This window comes from Macrotis lagotis, chromosome 3, assembly GCF_037893015.1.
Source record: "Macrotis lagotis isolate mMagLag1 chromosome 3, bilby.v1.9.chrom.fasta, whole genome shotgun sequence".
Classification (NCBI taxonomy): domain Eukaryota; kingdom Metazoa; phylum Chordata; class Mammalia; order Peramelemorphia; family Peramelidae; genus Macrotis; species Macrotis lagotis.
This window is the reverse complement of record NC_133660.1, coordinates 237,329,864-237,354,951: the sequence shown is the minus strand read 5'-3', so window position 1 is coordinate 237,354,951 and position 25,088 is coordinate 237,329,864. Positions and strand designations below refer to the sequence as shown.

The 25,088-nt window shown below is 34.4% G+C and overlaps 1 protein-coding gene across 13 annotated transcripts in view; it reads left to right on the top strand.

Annotated features, from left to right (window-relative positions):
* Positions 1-25,088, top strand: part of STK33 (serine/threonine kinase 33) — a 234,528-nt gene that overhangs the window by 134,930 nt on the left and 74,510 nt on the right. For 12 of the 13 annotated variants that reach the window (XM_074230242.1, XM_074230240.1, XM_074230247.1 and 9 more), the window contains 3 exons: positions 606-728; positions 15,819-15,932; positions 21,378-21,482. In XM_074230242.1, the coding sequence (XP_074086343.1) occupies positions 606-728; positions 15,819-15,932; positions 21,378-21,482 (342 nt within the window). The remainder of the gene's footprint in view (positions 1-605; positions 729-15,818; positions 15,933-21,377; positions 21,483-25,088) is intronic. The other variant, XM_074230244.1, reaches the window with a different exon arrangement.

The window sequence follows — 25,088 nt, the reverse complement described above, 5'->3', positions numbered from 1 at the left end:
GTTGCTTAGCGAGTTCTGTCAAACCCAATTTTTTCACTGTGACAAAGAAGCTTAGATTTTACCTAAATCTGAATTTCAATGCAACTTCAACTGATGTTGACTGAAGTTCAGATATAGGGTGAAGGTATTTTTATTACTTAAGAATAATTCTAGTTGTCTAGATGTGATGTCACATGTAGTCTCTGAACAAGATTGCTTTTCACCAGTGACAGCCAACCTTTTGACACCCCATTGGGCAAGTTTGGACTTATTCCTGTTTACATTTGGGCTTAGCACAGAAATGCTAATATATTGTAATATAGGCCAAGGAGAAATGGAGATGTGCCAACTGTTGGCATTTGCAACAGCAGCAAAAAAAAAATCTATTGAGTGCTTGCTGGCTTAGGTGCCTAGCCCCAGAGGCAGAGCCAAGAAAAGTCATGAGATAGGTCATATAGAGTTTTTTTTAATTTGAATGAAAAAGCATTTTTATTTCCATTTTCATTGAAAAATGCATTGGTCTGCATTAGAGATTATATGTAGTTATCTGAGTTAAAGTATTGGCTTTATGTTAATAGTAATATTACATTTGTAATATAATTGTATTTTTCCTTTTTGGCCAAAAGCCCTTAAGAACCTCAGACACAATTGAGACATGTAGAAAAGTCTCACAACAGCAATGGACTCGTTCCAACTCTACAGAAGGAAAAATTCCTCACACGAGGATGGAAGATTGTACTGCTATACAGGTAGGAAGTCAAGCATTATTTTTTCTATATTCCAGAATGTTTTTTTTTAAATGAGGCTAGAGGAGCACACACCTCTTTATTCATTTAATCTATTTTAACTAACAAGAGGAAAATTGCCATTTTTGTTAATTCAGTAAGCTAAGGGTAAACCATTGCCTGTAATGAATATGAATAATTCTTTTACCAGTTTTAAGACAAGCCTAATTACTAACCAGAAGAGTCATTTTGGTGTGGAGTCAGCATGAAGAAAGAATAATTGGGTGAAAAAAATCAGTTTTGAATGTTAGGATTATTTTAGCTATATGTTTTCTCTTTTCTTGGATATTTTTGCACCACCTAGACATAACCCTCCAGTGCCTTTTCTGGGTTCTCTAATTTTTTATTGTAAATTCACCAACATGTCACAAAGGTTTTATTAGGCACCATAAGCCCCCCATCATTTAATACTTTTGTGACCCTGGTTACATTACTTAGTTTCCTGGGTCTCTGTTTCTCCCTTAAAAGGACTACATAATCTCTCAGATCACTTCTGATCCAATGATCCATTTTATTGTGGAAAGAATACGTTAAGGGTACATGATGTCATTAGTGTGAATAGCACTTCCCTGATGTAGATTTCAATTGCTTTGCTTTAATAGACAATTTTCATGGGTTTCTGAAGTTGAAAAACGAATCACAAAGGTGCCAATTTTCTGATGATGAACCTTGTCTTGAAACAACAGTTTGCACATTCTTTCTCTACATCTATCCTCTTTTTAAAAAAATTTATTTGGGGCAATGGGGTTAACTCAGATCCTCTTGATTCCAGGGCTGGTGCTCTATCCACTACACCATCTACTTGCCCCTCTACAACTATTCTTAAAACATTTTTAGCCCAGTAGGACCTGCCAGAGCTCCCCATTACTTTCAGGTGTCTCAGATTATCTCCACACTATGATAAATATAAAGAATTAGATTGATATAGTTTATAGTCACCAAGAAATTAACTTATTTCATTTGACACTCATCACAATTTTGTTGTGAAAATATAAACTTTACAGATGAGTAGACTGAAAGATTCAGAAAGTTGGAGGATTTGCCCAAGTTCTATTTTTGTCCATTTTCACATCAAGTTATAATCACTTTATATCTTACTCCTTTTACAAATATCCTTCATGGACACACAATCCTCATGAGCCAAAGAATCATGCAAAGCCAAATCATTTTATGAACCTTTTGTAACCCCCCCAGCATACTCTTCTCCCCCCCCTTAGCTCCCCAACCATGTACTTAAACACTCATTAACTAAAGTATGGATTCAGATAAAATCACTTCCTAATCTCTTTATGTCCAACCCTTCTAAGTAGGTTCCTATCCTCTACCCCTATGGAACTACAAACCTCTAAGTATCTAGGAAAGTAAAGTCACTTCTGATTTAACTAAGTATAAAACCTCTAAGGACTCTAAGTACTGGCACCCTCTGAAGGTCTCTCTTAGGAACTTTACAACTGAGTGTAAGGTATGGGAGACACCAGCACAGAACTGCCCAGCATAGGAAATTTTGGGGAGAGAAAGAGCTGAGCTGTATAAGCAAGACTGAATTAAAGTAGGTCAAAGGAAACTGAGTCACATAAGTTTAGAGTAAACATCCCAGGAGTTCACCTTTGTGCACAACACTGTGGTAGAGCATTGGTCTGACCAACTACAATTTGTCTCAAACATAGTGATGTCATTTTGATCTTCTTCAGCAAAAGGGCAAGAACCAACCATACCCATATCCTCTAGGTACAATCTCTTCAACTATATTCAACCCTTTAACTAACCTAAAAGAAATACAATTCTCAAGAGTTACAAGTGTTATCTTTATCTTCCTGGATGGAGTCGTATACAATTTAATGTTCTTGACTGACATTTATTCTATTATTTTTTCCCTTTTCTGTTTATCTTTTTATTCATCTCTTGAGTCATGTATCTGGAGATTCAATTCTCTATTAAGTTCCAGTCTTTTTATCAGAAAATTTTGGAAGTCTTCTATTTCATTGAAAATTCATCTCTTTTCTTGACATTTGCAGGGTAGTAAATTCTTGATTGTAATCCAGGGTCCTTTGCCCTCCAAAATAGCCTATTCCAGGCATTCTGATCCTTCAATATTGAAACTGATAAGTCTTCTGTATGACTGAATATGCTTTCTTTGTATTTAAATTGGTTTTTTTTTGGCTGCTTGCAGTACTTTCTCCTTTATTTGAGAATTTTGGAATTTGGTTTTGATATTCCTTGGAGCTTTTATCCTGGGGTCTCTTTCTTGCGAAGTTCTATGTATGCTTTCAGTGGCTATTTTGTCTTATTGATCTAGCAGATTTGAACAGTTTTCCCTGATAATGTCCTAAAATATATTTTTCAGGATCTTTTTTTTGATCTAGGCTTCCTGATAGATCAATAATTGGTAAATTAATTCTCCTGGATCTATTTTCCAGGTTGTTTGCTTTTCCTAATAGGTACTTTACATTTTTTTCAAATTTTTTCAGCCTGTTTACTTTGTTTAATGGATTCCTGGCACTCATAGATTCATTGATTTCTATTTGTCCAGTTCTAATTTTTAGAATTTTATTTTCTTCAGATAGCTTTTGTGTTTCCTTTTCCAGTTGGTTAATTTTATTTATTTATTTTTTGCTGAGGTGCGTTCCCCTTCCAGTTAGTTTTAAATGAGTTGCATTCCTTTTCCAGTTGGTCAATTTTATTTTTTGAAGAGTTAGATTCTTTTTCTAGTTGGTTATTTTAACTTTTAAAGGAGCTGATTTCTTTAGTCAGTTTTTCATAATTTTCTTACATGGCTCTTGTTTTTTTTCATTTTCTTCTTTCTCTCTTCTTTGATTTTTAAATTCTTTTTAAAGCTCTTTTATGAAGTTTAGGATTTGAGTCCAATTCATAGACTGCTTTGAGACTTCTCATGTAGTAAATTTTTCAGTTTTCTTCTTCTGAGGTGGCACTGGATCATCTTTATCTGCATGAGAGCTTTCTATGGTTGGCATTCTTTTATGGGTTTTTTTGCTCATTTTTGAATGTTTGAACTCTGCTCCTAGGGTATATACCCAAGCTTTTTGTGTTGGAGCTGGGGTCTGATCCCTGGCCAAGATGTTGCCTATACCACTCAGATGTTGCCTATGCAGAGGTTTGTTTCCTCCTTTATAGCCAGGCTCTGCCTCTGCAGTTATCTGTTACCAACCTAGTCCTGGATTTTGCCCAGTGTTCCCAGGGTTCAGACTTCATTTGGGGTTGGGACCCTCCCTGCTGGGACCTGGCTGTTGTCTAACTGCTGGGATCTGGACTTGCATTATGGCTAAAAACGTCCTATGGACTTTCCTGCTCTCCTGCCTAGCTGGGTTTACTTCCCATTTTCTCCCTGAAAAGACAGACCTTCACTGAAGATCCTCCATGATGTCTATAGTTGAAAACTTTCTTGTCTTTTTTTTTTGGTGGGATCTATAGCTTTAATGTCTGTGCAGAGGCTGCATTTAATGTTGTGTAGAGGAAAAACTCTGGGAGTCAGTCCCATAGCTCTTAAGTGTCTGAGCCACATCTTCTGATTCCAACCTCAGGGCTCTTTCCACTTTGTAATGTTGTCCCTGTTGACCTTTTGGACCCACATAACTTATAAGCTGAGAAGGTGAGGCCAAGCTTTTCTTTCATCTACTTTTTGGGCCTTGAGATATGGTGCATACCAGAAAATGTAAGAGCAGCCTTTTTTTTATTTTTCCATCTATAGGATCAAATTTAATTAGACATATGGAAGCAGAAATATGAGTGGATTATGGGGGAAAAAATAGTGGATGTGGTGTCAGGTGAACTAGGTTCAAAATATTATAGTCTGTTAGGGCTGAGACCTTAGAGATGATTTGTACAATTTTCTCATTGTTGAGAAAACTGAGACCCAGAGAAGGCAAGTAAGTGACTTGCCAAAGGTAACAAAGGTGCAGTGTTGACTCTGTCACTAATTAAATATGTTTAATTGACCAAATCAGTTAGATTTGATAATTCTCAGGTTCCTATTCTATAAAATAAAGGAATTGGATTCATTACTGTCTAGAGTCTTCTCACTTTCAAATTCCATAAAATGTAGCTAAATTTCTTCCAAACTTCTTAATGCAATTAAAAAATCATCTTAACTCAGAACTTATTGTGCCATTGTGCCCACCCATTGTTTAGCTTGCTTTTTTTTTAAAAAAAGCTAAGATTTCTCCCTCTGAACTTATTTCTGCTCATACAGTATTGAAGGGTAAATAAGTTAATACTTGTGTAGAAATTGAATCGTGTCCACAGAGGAAGTTAGCTGTGTTTGGATGATAGATTGAATGGATAAACTGAGAACCATGGAAGTACAGCTTTTTGTACTGAAGGATTCATGGCAAACTTTTTCTTCTTCATTCTGAAATTATAATCACAACTTGTTTGGCAGCCGCAGAATGTCCTAGGATGCTCTGTCCTTATCTGAGGGGCAGAATGGCATAATGAACAAGAGAATTGACTCAGGAGTTTGGAAGACCTGGGTTCAAGTCTCAATATACTTACATGCCTACATTTATACATATAAACATGCATACATGTATGTGATATAGGTTTATGCCATACAGATATAAGTATACATATACATGTGTGTATATCTATATCTATGTGTGTAGGTATGTGTCTTTGACTGAACAAATTATTTAACTTCTCATATAATTAAATAATTTCTAAGACTATGAGTTGCAGAAGTTACTGAACTGAATTGTTTAAAAGCATCTACTCACCAAGGGTTCCCTAAATCAATGAAATGATAGGTATGGGTAGAAAAAAAGATAAAAATCCAAGAATATTTATACAGTGTTGCTCAATGGAAAAACTATTCAATTTATGGTTCACAGGACCTAGGTTTGAATCCTTACTATGCTATTTACTAATTATGTGAACTTGGGTAAATCATTCTTGGACTTCAGTTTCTTCCTCTATAAAATTAGGGAACTAGACTAGTTTTCTCTGAAGTCCTTTTCAGCTCTAAATTCTACAGTTCTCTGACTCTTCTAGGCTGGAGAAAAAACATTAGGTTCCACAGTCTTTCAATAATGATTTTGAAAGGATTCTCATTAGATAACTTTTTCAATTTGAAAATTCATTGAGCAAAAGAAATGATTTTTAAAACTGAAAATGAGTTAGGCAGCAAATATTTGTTAAATATTTATTCTCTATCAGACATTGTGTTAAGGACTGGGGATACAATAAAGAGAAAAACATGATCCCTGCCCTCAAGGAGGGATTCTATTTAGTAAAATATATTATTATATTTTAATGGAGGAGACAACATGGCAGCAACTAAGTACATACAAAATACATGCAGTGTAAATGGAAGATATTTGCAGATGAAAGGCGTTCTAGGAGTGAGGAGATAATTGGTAAGGGCAGAAACTTGAGGAAGTTTTCTTATAGAATATAGGATTTGAGCTGTCTTAGAGGAACTTAAAAGATAGTGATAAGAATGAAATACTTTTCATATAGAGACCATTGATGAAAAGTCACAGATTTGGGAGATGGGATATTATGCATAAAGAATAGAAAAAAAGGCCAATATTCCTATGTTTTGAAGTGTATGGAGGGAGTAAAAGGTAAGGAGACTGGAAAGGTAAGAATGGGCCAGGTTGTAAAGGGCTTTAAAAAAGAAAATGGAATTTTACATTTGCTCTTGGAGTTAATAGGGAGCCACTAGAGTTTATTGAATAGAAGGATGATAGAGTGAGGTTTGCACTTTAAGATCACTTTGGCAGCTGAGTGAAGGTGGATGGGAGTGAGGAGAGACCTGAGTCAGGGATTCCAATCAGAAGGCTATTGAAATACTATAGATACAAAATAAAGAGGATATGCCCAGAATAGAGGTTATATGAGTGGAGGAAAGGGGGTTTATATGAAAGATGCTGTAAAGAAAGAAATGATATGATTTGGCAGCAACAAACTGTGGAGTAGATGTGAGGGAGGAATTGTGTTTGGCACTGATACTATGAGCATGATTGTCTGGGAGAATGGTGGTACCCTTGGCAGAATAAGGGAATTTGGAAGAAAGGAGGGTGGGGGATGGAGGTAGGGAAGATAATTTTGACTTTGAGATGTCTTCAGGACTTCCATTTTGAGGTAGCCAATAGGCAGCTGGTGATATTAGATTGGAGTTCAGGAAGGAGATAAGAATAAGATAAATAGATATAAAAAATCATGTGTAAAGAAATAAAAATTGAACCCATGTGAGCTGATGATATTATCAAGCAGGTTAGTATAGAACAGTAGTATCAAATTCAAAATAGAAACAAGAATCACTAAACCATATATATAGATATCCCTGCAGACTGCGTATTGACTTAGAAAACCATAAACATTAACATTATTTTTATTGTATTTTTAATTATTTGTAAAATATTTCCCAATAATATTTTAATCTGGTTCAGGTCACATTGGGAGTGTTGTGAGTTGTATCAATCCTTGTATCTGGCACCTCTCTAAGAGGTGAATTTTATGTGGCATTTTATTACATTCAGAAAATATATATATATATATACATATATATATCCCTATATATTTTATTTATATATATATATATATGTGTGTGTGTGTGTGTGTGTGTGTGTCTGCATATTCTTGATATATAGACACATATGAGTATGTGTTTATACACCTGGGAAGCTACCTGGTACAGTGGATAGAGCTGGGCCTGGAGTCAAGAAGACTCCTCTTTTTGAGTTCAAATCTAGTTTCAGACACTTATTAGCTGTGTGACCCTGGGCAAGTCACTTAAACCTGTTTGTTTCAGTTTCCTTATGAGCTGGAGAAGGAAATGGCAAAACACTCCAGTATCTTTGCCAAGAAAACCCCAAATGGGTTTACATAGATTCAGATATGACTGAAAATGAGAATAACTACTTATACTCATACATAAAAATGTACATAAACATATATGTGTGTACATACACACATGGCATTGAAAAAGGGAGAGAGATGACATGATTACCAGGATGGTACCATAAAGCATCAAAAGAAAGATCTATGCATGTTATTAAATAATTGTAGCTGGATACATAAAATAAGAAAATAAATCCTTCCTACCCTAGGGAAAAAATTCATGAGATAACTCCAAAGAACTTGAAAATACTATTTTCATTCTGCTCTTCTATTTCTATTACTAATTTCACAAGGCCATCAATGAGCACAAACAAGCTCCCCCAAAGCAGCAACCCTGCTCAAATCCTTCAAAAAATGACAGATATTCATAGGAGAAGGGACAAAAGATCTGGGATAGGGTATAAGATACAGGTACAACACTTGGGGCTATGGGTTAAAGGGGAATAGAACATCAAGCCTAGGTAAAAGAGAATTGGAAACCTAGATGGGACCAGTCCTTTCTCCCAGCAGAGGCATAGGTCCAGCCTGCCCACATTGTAAGGAAGGCTGCAGCCACATAGCAGTCCAATCTTGGAGGTCCTTTCAGCAGTGAGAAGGAAAGGAATCAAAGAATTTGTGATGGGAAAATATAAAAGAAAACCTGAAATATCAAAAGATCTAGAAAAAGGCCTAAATAAAAAAAAACTGACCCATAGAGAGCTAAAGCAAAGAAGATTTTTCCCTAAATGGAAGAATAAGTAAAACCTCAAAAGTGAAATCTAAGTATGTTGAACAAACATTATAATGGAAAATTCCTTGATGGAAAAAAACAGAATTGGTTGGAATTTCTAGATAGCATGGAAAATAGCAAGGAATTTCAAAATGGTTACAAAGAGAAATAAAATTCTTATAAGAAATTAGAAAATAATTTGGGTCAAATTCAGAATTTAAAAAAGCTTCATAAATACTGGAGTAAGAAAAAATTAATTACGTGATTTAAAAATCCATAAGGAAACAAACTTTCTATAATGAGAGCATTGTGATAGATTTGGAATTCAAATTCCAAAGTGGAGGAAAATTTGGCAGAAAAGAAGCAAAAGACATCAGCATTAAAAAAACACATGAATTCCATAAAAGTCAAATTGACTGGGCTTGATAGGATATATAGAAATAATTTAAGCATAATAGATGTTCTTCTAGAAGAACATGACAAATCATAAAATTTGAATACGATAGTGGAAGAAATATTACAAGAAAACTGTCTAGAACTTTTGGATACATACAATTGTTATTTGTCTTTCACAGATTATTGATTAAGCAATAACTAAGATAATCCAGAGATAATTGCCAGGAAAACATACATATACAAGGGCTCTATTTTTCTTTTCTTTTTTATGTTTATTTTTTATTCTCAGGTTTGATATTTAGAAAAGAACATTTCTATACTCAAAGCAAAACAATAAAAGGATTTTTTTGTGAAACTATAGAACTTCCACTTCATATCCCTTGATTTTTTAAAAAAAATCGTAAATTATACATCTTACTTTGAAAAATATGTTGTACTTCCTTATGAGCTTTCTCTATTCTTTTGTGAATTAAAATGTTTTAATGGTCCTATTTTTAAAAAAAATTCATTATTGCTAATGTTTTCCTCTTCCCCAACTTTTTTTGCTCAGTAAACAGGAGAAAGGGAAAAACAGAATACCTTTAAATACCTTGAAAGAGGGAGCAGCTAGATAGTCCAGTGGTTAGAACATCTATCCTGGAATCAGGAGAACCTGAGTTCAAATCTGATCTCAGATACATGACACGTACTAGCTGTGTGACTCTGGGCAAGTCACTTAATTCCATTTACCTCAAAACAAAACATAAAACAAAAAACCTGAAATATTTAAACATAGTCAACTAGAATGAATCCACATGGATTCTTGTCTAAAAATATATATTCTCTCTTTGAACCTTACATCCATCACCTCCATGTCAAGAAGGAATATCCTTCATCATATCCTATTGAGATATGTTTAGTCCTTGTGTTGATCAAAGTTCTTAAGTTTTTCAAAATTATTTTTCTTTATAGTGTTACTGTCCTTGGTTCTACTGGTTCTATTCACCTCATTCTTTGTCAGTTCATACTACCTAGGATTCCTTTTTTTTTAAAGAAAGATTTTATTTATTTATTACCTAGGATTTCTCTGAAATCATCTATTTCATCATTTCTTAAGCTGTAATAATATTTATATTCATATGCCACAATTTTTTTAGCTTTTCTCTTTTTGTCTAAAAGATAATCCAAAGCACCTCTTTAGCTTATAGTTCTTTGTCTTTCTTATTTCTCTTTTGACTTCCTCTAAAGGATTAGAAAGGTTTTTTTGGTAGATGTTTTCTCTTCTTATCATCCTCCTCATTGTCTCCTGGTTCAAATAGAAGTGGATAATTTTCACTTATGATTTCTTGAAATGTATATTAACCAGATTTTTTGGATCATAGTTTTCATGGAGTTCAATGATTATTAAATTACCTCTCCATCTGTTTTACAGGTTAGTTGTTTTTTAAATGCCAGATGTTATATTTCTTCTTTTTTCAACCTTTTGATTTTGTTCTAATATTTCTTGCTATCACTAAGAATCATTAATTTCTGCTTGGTCTGTCTAATTTTCAGGGAGTCCATTATTTGGTTAAGATTTATCACTTTCTATTCTAAGGAATTTATTCTTTCCCTAGAGATTTAATTTCTTATTTTATCTCTTGCTTTATTTCTTCTAGATATTCATTTAGTCCATTTTTTTATAAGTCCCTGCTTTTATCATGGTATTACTTTCTCTGAGGTTGAATTTTGGGGGTATATCTCTGGATCCACAATAATTCTCTGTAGTGATAGAAGATTACCCACCTAAGTGTATTCATTTCTACAGATGTAATGCTTGAACTGTAAGAATCAGGCCTGTTCTTTGATGAACTTTTGGATGGGGTGGCCAGCCTCACTTGATCTTGGTCGGAATTTCCTGGGTTCCTATATTGACCTCCACTCCCAAGGTTGGACCCTTCTCCACTTCGATGTTCAAAGTGTTGTATTTTCAGGGCCTCTGTGTTGTCTTAGTATTGAGTTTTAGGGACTTTGGAGACTTGGGCCATCACATTCTGATTACTGCCATGCTGGCACTGGTCATTTCTGTTCTTTGAGGTTGACCCTTTTATCCTTCCCCCTTCTCATAAGATTCTCTACTTTTACTGCCTCTGGACAAAGAATCCTTCAGACTTCATATATCTCTAGCCCTTCTCTTATGCTAGGAACTGGTATCTTGTTTCCCATTGCAATCATTGGGTCCTGCTAAACCTCTTTCATATTGCTCTTGTCTTTAGGCCAGCTTTTTGTGCAGTTCTAGGGTAGAGCAAGTAACTTACTATAATTTTTCATTGGATTTCTTAATAGTTATCTAGTCTGGTTTAATTTTTTGGATTTTGCTAGAGTAGATAGGAGCAAAATGATCTGCCTACCTCCAGACAGAAGTCCTCCTAAATACAGTACTTTCTGGTAATTTTCTTTATTTCCTTGATTTGTTTTGAATTTCATATTTTCAGTTTTTAAAAATTTTGTCAATTTGGGTTTTCTTTCTCTTTTTAAAAACTAAATTACTTAGTGGTTTAACCTATTCACTAGCTTATTCAAAAATTCTTTCCTTTTGTTCAAGGAACTCAACAATGTTTTTGTTTTTAATTTTAGTTATTTTCTTTTTCACTTATCATCTAGGAAAGTATTACTTACTCTTCATATAGGTCTGTATCTACTGTTCATATTTCCTTATTGATGACACTTTGTATTGCATTATGGTCTATAAAGGATGTGTTCAATATTTTTACTTTTCCACATTCATTTACGAATTCTTTATGTTCTTGCTTATTATAAATTTTTGTAACTGTATCCTGTGAAATGAAAATAATATTTTTATCCAATAATCACTCTGGTTACATCCAATCCAATTTTTCTAACATTCTATTTAGATCTATAACTTTCTTCTAATTTTTTGATATTATATATATATATATTTATATACATCTATATTAATATGTATTTAGCAAGTTTTGAAAGCATAATGCTGATATAACTTATACAATTTTGTTTTACTATTTGTATTTTTGCATTTCAATTAGCATTAATATACTTAGCTATAGCATTCACTGAAGACATTTAATGTTCTTATTATTTTATCTGTGACACATTTATGCATAATATTTTCCTGTTTATTCCACTTAAAAAAGGATCTATTTTTTCCTATATCTGAAATCATGTTCAGGGTTCCTGAAGTTTTGCATTATCCTGAGCATAATAAATTTTATTCCAACCTCTAATTTTAACTCTGTATGAGCATTTGTTTTAAATTTAGATTTACATGTTTGTATGCAACAGATTGTTGTGTTCTATTTTCTAAACCATTCTGTAAATCTCTTCCATTTGGGGAATAAATCTAGACCATTACTATTCAGGGCCATAATTGTTAAGGTTGTTTTCCCCTCTAGTCTTGTTAAACTTCTTTGTCTTAAAATAAGCCTTAAGTATCTGTAGTCAGTTTTGTTTGATTCCCTTAGCTATCTTTCACATACACATAGAACCCTCCTCTGCCCAACCTCATCCTCCATACTCACTTTTTTTTTCAGAATACAAAGTGATGCTTGTTTTGCTTAAAATAACCTGTTCTACCTGTCTGCTCAGATACTTATTCCTCACCTTATCCAACCTAACCCATATTTCTTTATTCTCCTTTACTGTTCTTTTTTTTAAACATCTCCTTTGACCAACTCAGTTAAGAATATATCAAACTTTTGCTTTGCTTTTGTCTTCCCTCCTTTTTGTTCAGATGAACTTTGTCTGTGGTGCTCTATTCTCACCACTTTTTCCCACCAAGATGGCTTTATCTGATCTTTTTCATGACTTTCATGTATCATGCTCTCCCTGCATTCTCTCAGTCTCCTCAGACACAGCAAAGCTGCTAAGAGACAATAAACTTGTCTCTATTAATCATGTAAACATTGTTTCATTCTAGTTCTTTTTTTCCAAAATAGATTTTTTAGGTTTCTTAAGTTTCTTTGATGAATTTGCATATCAAAATCACTTGTCACTTCTAATTTCCTTAGTAGGAATGATTGAATTCTTCTGTTCTGCTGAAAAAAATATTCTTAGAGTTGTAGAGCAAAAAAAAGGCTGACTTCCTGACTTCTAGATTGACTTCTTAAACTTTTCAATCTAATATTTCTTCCTGCCCCCCTTTCTTTCATTTCTTGTCATTTATAATTACTCCCTCTATTGCTCATAATTCTTTTCCTTGATATATTGAAGAACCTCTGTCTAGTAATTTGCAAAATTCTTTCTTTCCTAGTAAACCTCTCTGTTACTTGTTGACTATTTTAAGCGTATAAGCTATACATTGGGTTACTTCTCTGCTAGTGTTTTGTGGATTCTGTGAAATGATACTTTGTCCTATTTCAAATACTGTATCCAGCTCTCTCATATGAATTCCTGAAATGTGGTATTCCTGTGGATCTATCTGGAAGTGTTTCAGACTGAACATGTATTAAATAGAGCTATCTGGAAGTATTTCAGATTTAACATTAATTAAATAGAATCATTGTCTTTTCCCTTAAGTCCTCTTCTTCTCAAATTCCTCTTTATCTGTTGAAGGCACCATAATCATTCCAATTATTGACTTCACAGTTTTCTTCCTCAGTGGAGGAAGTACCATCTGATTTGAGTAAATTGGTGATTTTAAAAGCAGAGTTAAGGATATAATTAATCCATGCCAATATACATATATATATATATATATATATATGTATACACACACACATACATATATACACACATACATATATATATGTGTATATATATATATATATATATATATATATATATATATTTGACATGGAGTTAATACATATTCATTGAGCCAGGAATTGGGCTATGGGTATAAAAGATGAAATAATGGGTAACAATCCAATTTAACTAGAATGGAGGTGTGAAGGAATATATTCATCCTATGTTTGCCATACCTCTACATAAGTTGATCCCATGTCTGGTATACCCTCTCAGTTTATATGTCATCTTCTAGAGAAAGCCTTCCTGATCCCACTAAGTTATTAATGCATTTTGCTCCCTTGCAAAATTATATTTACTGATCTCCTCCCCTATAAATATAATCTCACTCTTAAGATCATTTATCATTTTTTTAATTTCCAGAACTCCGCTGATGTTTTATATAACAGGTGCTTAATTAATGTTTATAGATAGGGTTACTTTTATCACAACAACCCTATGAGATAAAACTTTTGGGGCATCTCATTTAATAAGTATTTTTGATTTTTTTTTTGTACTTCATATTTTAGAGGGGGAATTTCTTAAATTTCTTCACCAAACATGTATGGTGTGGAGCACAATAGTCTGTAGAATATAGTTTTTTGTTTTGTTTTGTAAGGCAATGGGGTTAAGCACTTTGTCCAAAATCACACAGTATCAAGTATCTGAGACTAGATTTGAACTCAGGTCTTTCCTTCTCCAGGGTAGGTGCTCTATTCACTGTTATCACCTAGCCACCCTGAGAAATATAGTTTTGAAGTGCTGATTTTTAAGAACATACTAGTTGTGAAGGATTGTATTACTTATTTTTTTTTTCTTATTGACCCATAGTCATTTTTCCCCTCCCACTCAGAGCCAAAAAGTCATATTTACCTTTGCTTGGGACTTTTGCTTTTCACTATTTTTAGCCTTTCTCTTATCCCTGAAAAACTTCTTTTTAGTACTAAACTTTCTGACCTTCCTGGTCCCTGAATCAACTTGCCTTCTTGGGTTCCAAGATGTATTATAATTAAAATGTATTTACATCTTTTGCTAATACCATCATCCTTTGAAAAATCCCAGTTTTGCTTTTGTTCCTTTCTTCCCTCCTATCCCATGATTACACAATACAAATCACAAGTGTTTTATTGAAATTATTTAAAAGGAACAAAATGCATGCATGTTCAGAAATAATGGATCCACTAAGGTCAGGCCATAAATTTGTGGCAGTATTAAATGGATCTGGCCTCTTCATTATTCTCTCAGTTAGTGCAAGTTACAACTCATCTCTTCTTTTTGGTTATTCAGAGAGAGTTCTCAAGTAAAAGTCAGAATATTTTGGGACACTTATTACCTATGTGACCTTGAGTAAGTTATCTTAGCCTCCTTGGATCTCAATTTCTTCTGTAAAATTCAATTTCTGTAAAATGAAAATTCTGGATTAGATAATCTCTAAAGATCCTTCTAGTTTTGCAGCTATGATCAATTATCTTATTTTTTCTCTCTATGCATTTTTTTATGTAGTCCTCAAAATCTTTCACATAGGACTATCCTAAACTCCTAAGCAGTAAACTACAATGGTTCCCTGTTACTTTTAGCATCTAATAAAAAATTCTTTGTTTGATATTCAAAGCCATTCATAACATAACCCCATACATCACTACCTTTCTCGTACCTTATTCCTTTTTCTCCTCTCATCCCATTCTCTCCTCCCAGTCATGTATTCTTCAATCCAGTGACATTGGCTTCTCTGCTTTTACTTGAACAAGAAAGGAATTTTCTCTGGCTGTCCCCATATTCCTAGCATAATCTCCCTCCTTATCTCCATCTACTGGCTTCCATGGCTTCCTTTAAATCCCAAATAAAATCCTGTCTTCTACAAGAAGCATTTCCCAGTACCTTTTGTCTTTTAATTACTTTTCTTTACATATTTGTTTGTTTATTTTCTCCCCCATTAAATGGTAAACTCCTTGAAACCAGGGCTGATTTTTGCTTCTTTTTGTATTTCTAGTGCTTGGACAATGTCTTGTACATAATAGACATATCAATTATTCATTACTAAACATTAATAAATGTTATTGACCAATTGATCTGATAATTTAAGACTAGTTCTCCATATATATGTGGGTGTATTGTGTATATATAAATATATACATACACAATACACACACACACACACACACACACACACACACACACACACACACACACACACCCCTGGGTGTAAAGTTAATCTCTGATGAAGCTGTTTCCAGAAGACAAACAGTCCTCAGAACATGGTTCCTATCAGTGATATTGCTTAATTTTTTAGTAAGTTCAGTCACTGTGAATATCTGAGATTTCCAATATCCACCGTTGGACAGAGATTTCAACAAGATGTTCTTTTCCTCCAGCAAATATATTCTTTTGGAAGAAAACTAGGACAAGGGAGCTTTGGAGTGGTCATTGAAGTCACACACAAGGAAACAGATCTCAAGTGGGCCATGAAAAAAGTCAACAAGGAAAAAGTAAGAAATATCAGCGAGTCTAAGGGCTAAGCTATGGGCACACAACACTATTAATAACAATTGAGGGTAACAAATAATAGGAATAATAAGACTTTTATATTTCATAATGTGGGTTTGGGAGACTAGAGTGGAAAAAGCCCTAGATTTAGAATCAAAGGCCTTTTGACATGCCCTGTACTGTACTGTATCATCTGTGGGAAAGGCATGTAACCTCTATAAACTGAGGACCCATGGACTGAAAGGCATCTAAGGTCCCTTTCAGTTCTAATCTGTAATCCATGAATGAAAGAGGTAAAATAAATCAAATAACATTAGAGTGAAAAGCAAGGAACAACTTTTCAGATGAAAACTTTCACTGAATTAAACTTGTACTCGTTAACCCATCTACTTTCTTTCTTTTTTTTTTTTACACTGGCAATTACTCCACTGTACTGTACATGTTATATATCTCCTCAAGCTCATGGTCCTCCTAACAGACCAGAGTAAATTCTACTCCCTTTTCTCTCTTTCTTAGTTACTAAATGGTAACATAGGATTCATATTAGGGGCGGCTAGGTGGCGCAGTGGATAGAGCGCCGGCCCTGGAGTCAGGAGGACCTGAGTTCAAATCCAGTCTCAGACATTTAATAATTACTTAACTATGTGACCTTGGGCAAGTCACAACCTTCATTGCCTTGCAAAAAAAAAAACAAGAAAAAATTTTAAAAACTCAGTTGCAACTATAATATAGTAAAAAGGACTTTGGACTTGCAGTTAGGATACCTCTCAGGCTTTCTAAGTTTACCAGGTTTGTGCTCTTGAGCAGGTCCATTAATTTCCCTATGCTTTAGTTTCCTCATCTATAAAGTGATAATTGATGATCAGTAGAATAATCATATAGTATAGTAGAAAGGGAAAAGAATGGGTCTTTAGGTGTGGGCTGTGCCTTGATCCATTTGCTGTTTGAGTGGAAATTTACTGTGCATCTCTTCTTCAGATGGATTACTGGATACTACAACTCAATCTTTTAAACTGGAGTATTTTATCATTATTTTTGTGTTTCTGGGCTTGTAAGGAACAAATTGAAGGACATTGTTAATTTTACAAAGAATTGATTTGTAATATAATATACTTAGAAATAAATATAGTTGTTGTTTTTCCCCTGTAACTAAAACGAAATATTACTAGTTTCCTACTAACTCCATGACAATTGGAGTAGACAAATATAATTGTAGGGACAACAGTGAAGGAAGGCACTAAGGATCAGAAAGATTATTTCTAGTTGGAGAGCTTTCAGTTCATATAGATTGACAAAACTATTTATAATTTAAAATGTCACTAATAATCTTAACTGTCAAAATTAAGCGGATGGAAATGGGATTGTTCACTAATCATATTTCATGTTTTAAAAGATCTGTCATTTCATTGATATGTGAACTCCCACCATTGATACAGATTACAATGGGAAATTGCATTTGAACAAACAGTAGAATGAGAACTAAACCCTGGCATGACCTTCAAGGAATCAGGGTATTGAGAAAAAATGAGAGAGAAATTTAAGGCTAAGTTGGCATCAACAACAACACTTAAATGTCCTAATTCTAAATTCTCTTGAGTCTCCTATAATGCAGAAAATCAGTGAAGGGAGGAAGGGAGGAAATCTAAGAGATCCTTTAGTTTTCCCAGAATTTTTGAAATGACTGGTAAGGGAAATTAGATTCCATCTCATCCAAAATCCTGATTTTACAGAAGAGGAAACTGAAGACTCAAGAGGTAAATGGTTTATCCCATGACACTTGGCTAGTAAATTGAAGAACTAGGTCTAAACCCCCACATCTTTTGACTCTACTTCTAGCCTTTTCCAAAATATAGATAACACATACAGACAAAACAATAGACCAGGTCTGAGGTCTTTTCTTAGATTTGGGATGAATTATATGAAATCACTCCACTAGCCATGGAATCTTGAGCTCAGTGCTTCTTTAGAGTTTGAAGAGGGACATACAGTATAAGAGATGGAAGGGAGACTGGTGCTCATCTGATTCAATCTTAGAACTTTTTACAGAAAACATCGAAGTATACAGAGATTAAAGTCTCATGTAAATTGTTAGTAACAGAGTCCAGAGTAGAACCAAGTTATCTGTCTTCTCAGTTCAGTGTCAAAATGTTAACTGATTTTCACTCTTAAATTACCTTAGATTCTATAATTATCCTCCCATATAATTTCCTATGCTCCAAATTCAATAAAAATGATTACTATTCATCAAATTAAATTATTTGGTATGAAATTTGTTAATACTAATGCTATGGACTCAGTTCCAGGCCTTTAAAGCTTATAGTTTATTTTGTTGAAGTTGACATTCAATGAAGTAACCTCATTAAAGCAATATTAAAATGAGCAATTAGATCTGTTTAACATTGCAGATCACTTAATAGTATTGTGACTTTTGTAAAGTCACTTAATTTTTCCAGGACAGATTATCTTTGTGGAGTGAACTAGACAGAAACAACAGTGTTTAGTGGAAAGACCTCCATACTGATAATCAGAGGACCTTGGTTCAGATTCTGACCATTTGTGTTTAATTAGGTAAGTAGTTTCATTTCTCTGGAGTTCTATTTTCTTATCAGGAACTTGGAATATATCTCTGAAGTTCCTTCCAATTCTAAATCTTTCATCTTTCTTTGGTCCCCCATAACTCTAAATGTCTTAATGCTTGACTGCATTCTAACTCTCCAAATTTTATGAATTTTGGTAGTTTGGAATTATAAGAAATTTAAGAGATCATTGAGTTCAGAAGACAGCAAATTATGATCTGTGTGCCAGATCTGGACTACCATCTTGTTTTGTTTCATCAGCAAGCTAAGAGCCATGGTTCACCAAGTCCTAATCTAGTCTGCCCCCTAATTTTTTATAGCTATAGACACTGTAGCTCAGAGGGGTTAAGTAATTTGCTCCCATTGATGGTCAGTGGAAGGGAGGAGAATCCAAGTCATTCTCTAGCCCTATTCTCTAGCTCATGGAAAAGTGCCATTTGATGAGCAAATTCATGCTCAGATGTCCATTATCCTTCTCTGGTATATTTAGATTTATTTTAAGACTAACCCACAGAAGATAAGACTTGTTACAAAGCAGAGGACCCTTTATGGGATTCCAGATCAAAGAAAGGATAGGTTTTTGACAGACAATAGGACCTTTGAAAAGGGAAGTCTATAAAGAAGTGACTTGCTTAAGTTCTTTTAGGTAGTTAGTTGTAGAAACAGGACCATAATTCAGGTGTCTAACTTTTGTCATCACTTGATACTGAACTTCACCATTTTGGGAAAGTACATATAACTTGAGCCTCACAAACCACAGGAAAGACATCAACTGCCTTAGCAGAAACTAGTCTTTCATTGGAAATAGTATCTTTCCCCCTCATCCTTCCCCCTCTTTTGCCTCTCTTTCCTCTGATCCTGCACATGTTGTTCATCCTTTTCAAGTGGTAGGTAATCTGGGATGTCATGGCTTTTATGTTTTTGTGATTCTATGGACAGAGGAAAATACTTTTGTGAAGAATTACTCAATTGAATATATTGAACATTGAAAGGATTAAGGAAGAAGGAACAAAATTAGAGCTAACAAAATTAACAAAGGAAATACAGTGAAATAAATAGCTCCCATTTGTATTCTGCTTTACAAAATACTTCCCTTATAGGAATCTCTTATAGAATGTAGTACAAATATTATTATACCCATTTTTCAGATGAAGAAAAAGATGAAGACAACTGCCCAAGGTCACATCACTAGTAACTGTTATGACCAGGACTTGAACTAGGTTTTCATATCTCTAAATTCAATGATTTTTCAATGTAATACAATTTAGCAAACATTTACTAAACGTGTACCTTATGTACATAATTATGATACTTGCTAGGGAAATAAAGATAAAGATAGACAAAAGCTTATATCCCACAAGAGGAAGACATTATATCCACACAGAACTAGGTATATTATAAGATGTGATGGGGATACAGGAAAGATGAAGTCAAAATATTTAAGAAATTAAATTTGAAGAGAGAAAATTTTCAACTAAAGGGAAAGGGAATACTATGCAGAAGAAATAGCAGTTGAGCTGAGCCTTGAAAGAAGAAAGTTAGGAAAAGCAGACATGAGAAAGCACCTTCCAGGTGGGCAGGATGGTCTGGGCAAAAAATGCATGGGAACATTCTGATTTCAGAAAGCAGTAGTAGCAATAATACTATATGACTTCTTGCCTGATCATATGTCTCTTGTTGTTCAGTCATTTCAGTTGTATCAGACTCTATGATCCCATTTGGGATTTTCTTGGCAGAGATATTGGAGTAGCTTGCCATTTCCTTCTCCAGCTCATTTTTACATTTGAGAAAACTGAGGCAGAGTTAAGTGACTTGCCCAGGGTCACACAGTTGCTAAGTGTCTGAAGTCAGATTTGAACCTCAGAAAGATCAGTCTTCCTGATGCTAAACACAGTACTCTATCCATTGGACTTCTTACTATACACATTTCTACCCTCCATTTTACAGATGGTAGAATTGAGACCTAGAAAAATTGCATTGCTTGTCCTAAGTCAAATGACCACTAAGCAGTTTCCAATACTCTTTAAGTCAACAAACATTTATTAGACATTTATGTGTGCTGTGCAATATAAGAAAGGTAAAAGATAGTGTCTGCCCTTAAACAGCTCATGATCTCATAGAGAAGTCTTAATCGGAGTTTCTTATTCATTCTTATAAGTATGTGGTTAAGTCTAAAAATTTTGTGAAGCAAGGAAATATCCAATTTTTCTAGAAAATAGAATGTATAAAAATGATTTAATGTGAAATAAGTTTTGAAAGGTAGGTTGAGCCAAATTGTAGACAATCATAGATGCTTTGACTACTTAATTAGTACTTTATATTGTAGTCAGTATAGAGCCACTCTGAAGGTCTTTGGATATGAGCCTGAAATGAATGATCAAACCTGTGTCATAGGAAGATTATTTGAGAAACAGTATATGTCATGAATTAGACAAGGGACAGATGAGGTATGCAGAAGCAACAAGTTCAGTAATCTGACAAGAGGGGATAAGATGGGAATAATATGATTGGAAATACAAGGGTGGAGTTGACAAATGTTACAGGAGCAGATTTGATTGGACTTTGCAAATGATTGGATGGGGGTTGAGAGAAGGGAAGAGGTTAAAGTTGTTTAAAAGGGAAGACAGAGCTGTGTATCAGCAGCAGCAAAAAGAGGGAAGTTAGGGGAAGTTCCAGACTACATAGGATTTGAAACTCACCAGAGTAAAAATGGAAATGAATCTAATTTAATCATGAGAATAAGTTGCTTATCACCATATGAAAGAGAAATAGCATGAAAAGATAAAAGATATAAAAAGAATATGCACTTGTTACCCAGAAATAGGTTGAAGTGTCATTCTGATTTCATCTTGTCTTTCCTCATCAATTAAGGCTGGAAGCTCAGCTGTGAAATTACTCGAACGGGAGGTGAACATCCTGAAAAGTGTGAACCATGAGCATATCATTCATCTAGAACGAGTGTTTGAAACACCCAAGGTAAGGTTGCAGAAGTGGGAGTATTTTGAAAGTTGTAAATACAGAATGATCATTGTTGGGTTCTGAAGTAAAAAGAGTAGCAGTTGCCTTGTCAGAGAGATGAAGAAATAGAATCTCTTTATGATTTCTTTATGATTGACCAACACAGCCAAGAAAGTGATTATACCAAGACTTGAACCCCAGGTCTTTTGACTCTCAAGGCCTCTGTTCTTATTATCATGTTGCTATGCCGTGTTCTTAAGGGTTTCCTTATTATTATTTGTTATCTATGTATCTTAATAATCAGACTTTTGGGTCCAATGATGTCTCCAAGTAACAGAGAAAAGAAATTGCATTGAAACAATAGAAGAGATATTTTATTAGCAACTACAATTCCCTTGGGAAGCAAGTTTTCAAGGATCATAGAATTTTCTAGTTCTCATCACCCCCTCAAACCCATTCTTTTTCTTTTTTTCAGGTGAGGAAGCTAAGGATCATGGAAATGTTCAAATATTGAGTTAGTGTTGGATTCAGAACTAGATCCAGGCCTCCTCACTCATAGACTAGATCCCTTTCTACCATACAATTCTGGTTTGGGGTTTGCCCTTTCATTTCTTTAGTGTTACACAGAAGTCTGATGCAAGATAATAAAGTTAGGATGCTGTTTATATTCAATTAACCAGCTATGAGTATGATGATCACATCCAGAATATGAATCCTCTCCCATGTTGTAAAGGAATAAGGACTAACTAGGCCCTACAAAGATGTGCTCCTTTTAAAATTTTAATTAAAATTTAATTTAATTTTTTAATTCCCTTAATATCATAGTTTCATTCAAATACCTATTGTTTTGTGCTCTCCTACTGATAGGTGTGGTGATTTGCGGCTTAGTTTTTCTTCTTTGTAGAATGAAAGAAAGGTAGTACTATAAGGGACCTTAAAGAAAATCTAGTCCAATCCTCCCTACTCCTTCCCCTAGCCCCTCTCCCCATTATCACTTTCCCCAGACTCTGTTTTGCAGGTGAGATTCAGTTCCAATTACCACACCTTATGAGGAACGTTCACAACCCAGAGCCCATTCAGAAGGGAGCATTCAGGCTGGTGAAGCTCCTGGAATTTATGCCAGAGAGAATTCTTTGTTTTGGGAAAAAAAGATGTCTTCAAATATTTGAAAGATTGGCTTGTGAAAGAGGAATTAGATTGTTTTGCTTGACCATACAGACTGAAAGAATTTTTTAACATGGATCTGAGAACTTGTGTCTTTTTAAAAATATTTTGATGATTCTAATTCAATATATATGGCAAAATAATTAATTAAAACTACACTAAAACCTTTGAAAAGGCACCTTGGCAGTGCCGTGGTTTGAGTGCCATAAACTGGAGTTAGAAAGTTTCATCTGACCACAGATACTGTCTGTGTGACCCTGAGCAAGTCACTAAATTCTCTTTGCCTCAGTTTCCTCCATGGTAAAATTATATCTTTACCAAGAAATTCCCAAATGAGATCATAAAAAGTTGGACATTCTGAAAAATGATTTACCAACAATTTAAAAAAAACTTTTGAAATGATTTATATCTATATTTATAATCTTATAGGTTTTATTTTATTCATTTCATTTTAAAACATTATTGCTGAAAGGAGTTCATAGGCTTCACCAAACTATCAGAAGGATCCATGATACCCAAAAAAGTTAAAAACCCTTGATATAGAGCAATTTCAGGGCTAGATATTTAGGAGAGTATCCAAGCAATTCCCATCCAAAAGAGTAGTGGTCTACCTCTAGAAACAATGAGTTTCCCATCATTAGAATTCAGCAGGTTGAGGGGGAACAGTCATTTATTGGGAATGTTGGACAAAGATTGTTCATGAATAAGGAATAGAGGACTCCTGAAGATCATTCTACATTTTTAGCTCTTAGTCACGCTAAATCATCTCTTATCCAGGATATATGACTCCTTTAACCTGTCCTATGACCTGATCTTCAGGTGCCACACTACTCTGCTCATCTTCCTCTGGATACATTCCACTTTTATAACTTTGTCATTCTACTTTAAAAAGCTGAGGAACCTGACTGAGACCAACATCCCAGCTGAGTGGGTAGAGAGACAGAATTTGATCCATGGCCATCTCCAAAGCTAGTACTCTGCCTACTCTACTGCTTTTAAGACAAACACATGGTATTCCATATGGTGGACAGTAGTGGTATCATTGACTGTCTTTTAAAAGTGTTAGATATGTTCGTTATCCTTCATAAAAGGAAATGGCCAGCTCTCTTTAGAATGTTCTGTCCTGAGCTGGCCACATAAAAAAAATGATATATTGTTATCTTGCTGCCACCAGAACAATAGAGGAGTTTATAGTGTTTATTTTCTTCTTGAAGTCTAGAATAACTGAAAGGAAAATTTGAGGAAATTGGCTGACTTTTAGAATATATCTATGTCCTCACAATTGTGTTGTTTGCTCTTAATTCAGTTAGGCTGGCTGCACACATCCCAACATGATTAGCCTTATCATTTGGTCATCTGAATGATTGATGGAATGACTACTTGATTGATTAGGCCCCAGTGATTGGTATTGATCCCCCAAAATGCCAATATGACATGATCAGCTGCACTGTGGTCCAAAGCACTTTCTGAAGAGAGATATTGTCTTAGTTTCAGTAGATGTTTCTGAATATCAATTAACCAAATACTTTTCTACCAGCAGCATACCCTTTTTTCTCTCAAATTTCATTTAACTATAATGTGTCATATATGTTGCTGAGGTAATTTATTATAAGTAATATATATTTTAGACAAGTATTTTGTCTAAAGGGTCTAAAATTCATGACAGTTGGTCTATGTAAGTGGGGTACTTACTTCTTTTAGTACTAGTGAAATTGAAATATGTCTGATCATTGCTGCCCAACAAAAATATGGTCCCACTGTGGAAAAAAAAATTTTTTTAGGTTTTTGCAAGACAAATGGGGTTAAGCGGCTTGCCCAAGGCCACACAGCTAGGTAATTATTAAGTGTCTGAGGCCGGATTTGAATTCAGGTACTCCTGACTCCAGAGCCGGTGCTCTATCCAGGGCACCACCTAGCCACCCCTGTGCCACCTAGCCACCCCAATGGAAAATTTTTTGATCAGTTTTAAAATGGATTTATGCCACTAAAAATTCTAGAAAACCCTGAGACTCCAGCACATGCAAGAGACTTTGATTTTACAATCTCTTCCTCCCTAGTGTTCCTCTAGTTTTTCTTTTTTTTGTATTAATTATGGTAAAGATAATTTTAGCATTAAATCTTAGCACTGTATTGAATGAACAAAGATTGGTTACTTCCACATGGGTTCTACAACATCTCATAGATCTAATCATTAGTTTTTGCAGTTTCAGGGGCTCCTCTTTATTAATTCACCTAGGGGTAATAAAGCTCTAAGTGATGCATCCAGGTCAGTTATATTCAAAAGATACTGATGAATCAGAATGCTGATTTATTCATTGATAATGGAGATGAACACATATCTTTCCTGCCTTCTTGACTGGTGGCGAGTGGTAAGATGAAGAAACAGAATTCAGAACTCAAAATATTTTTTAAGATATAGATTAAAAATAAAGAATACATTAAATTTTTTAAAAAATGATA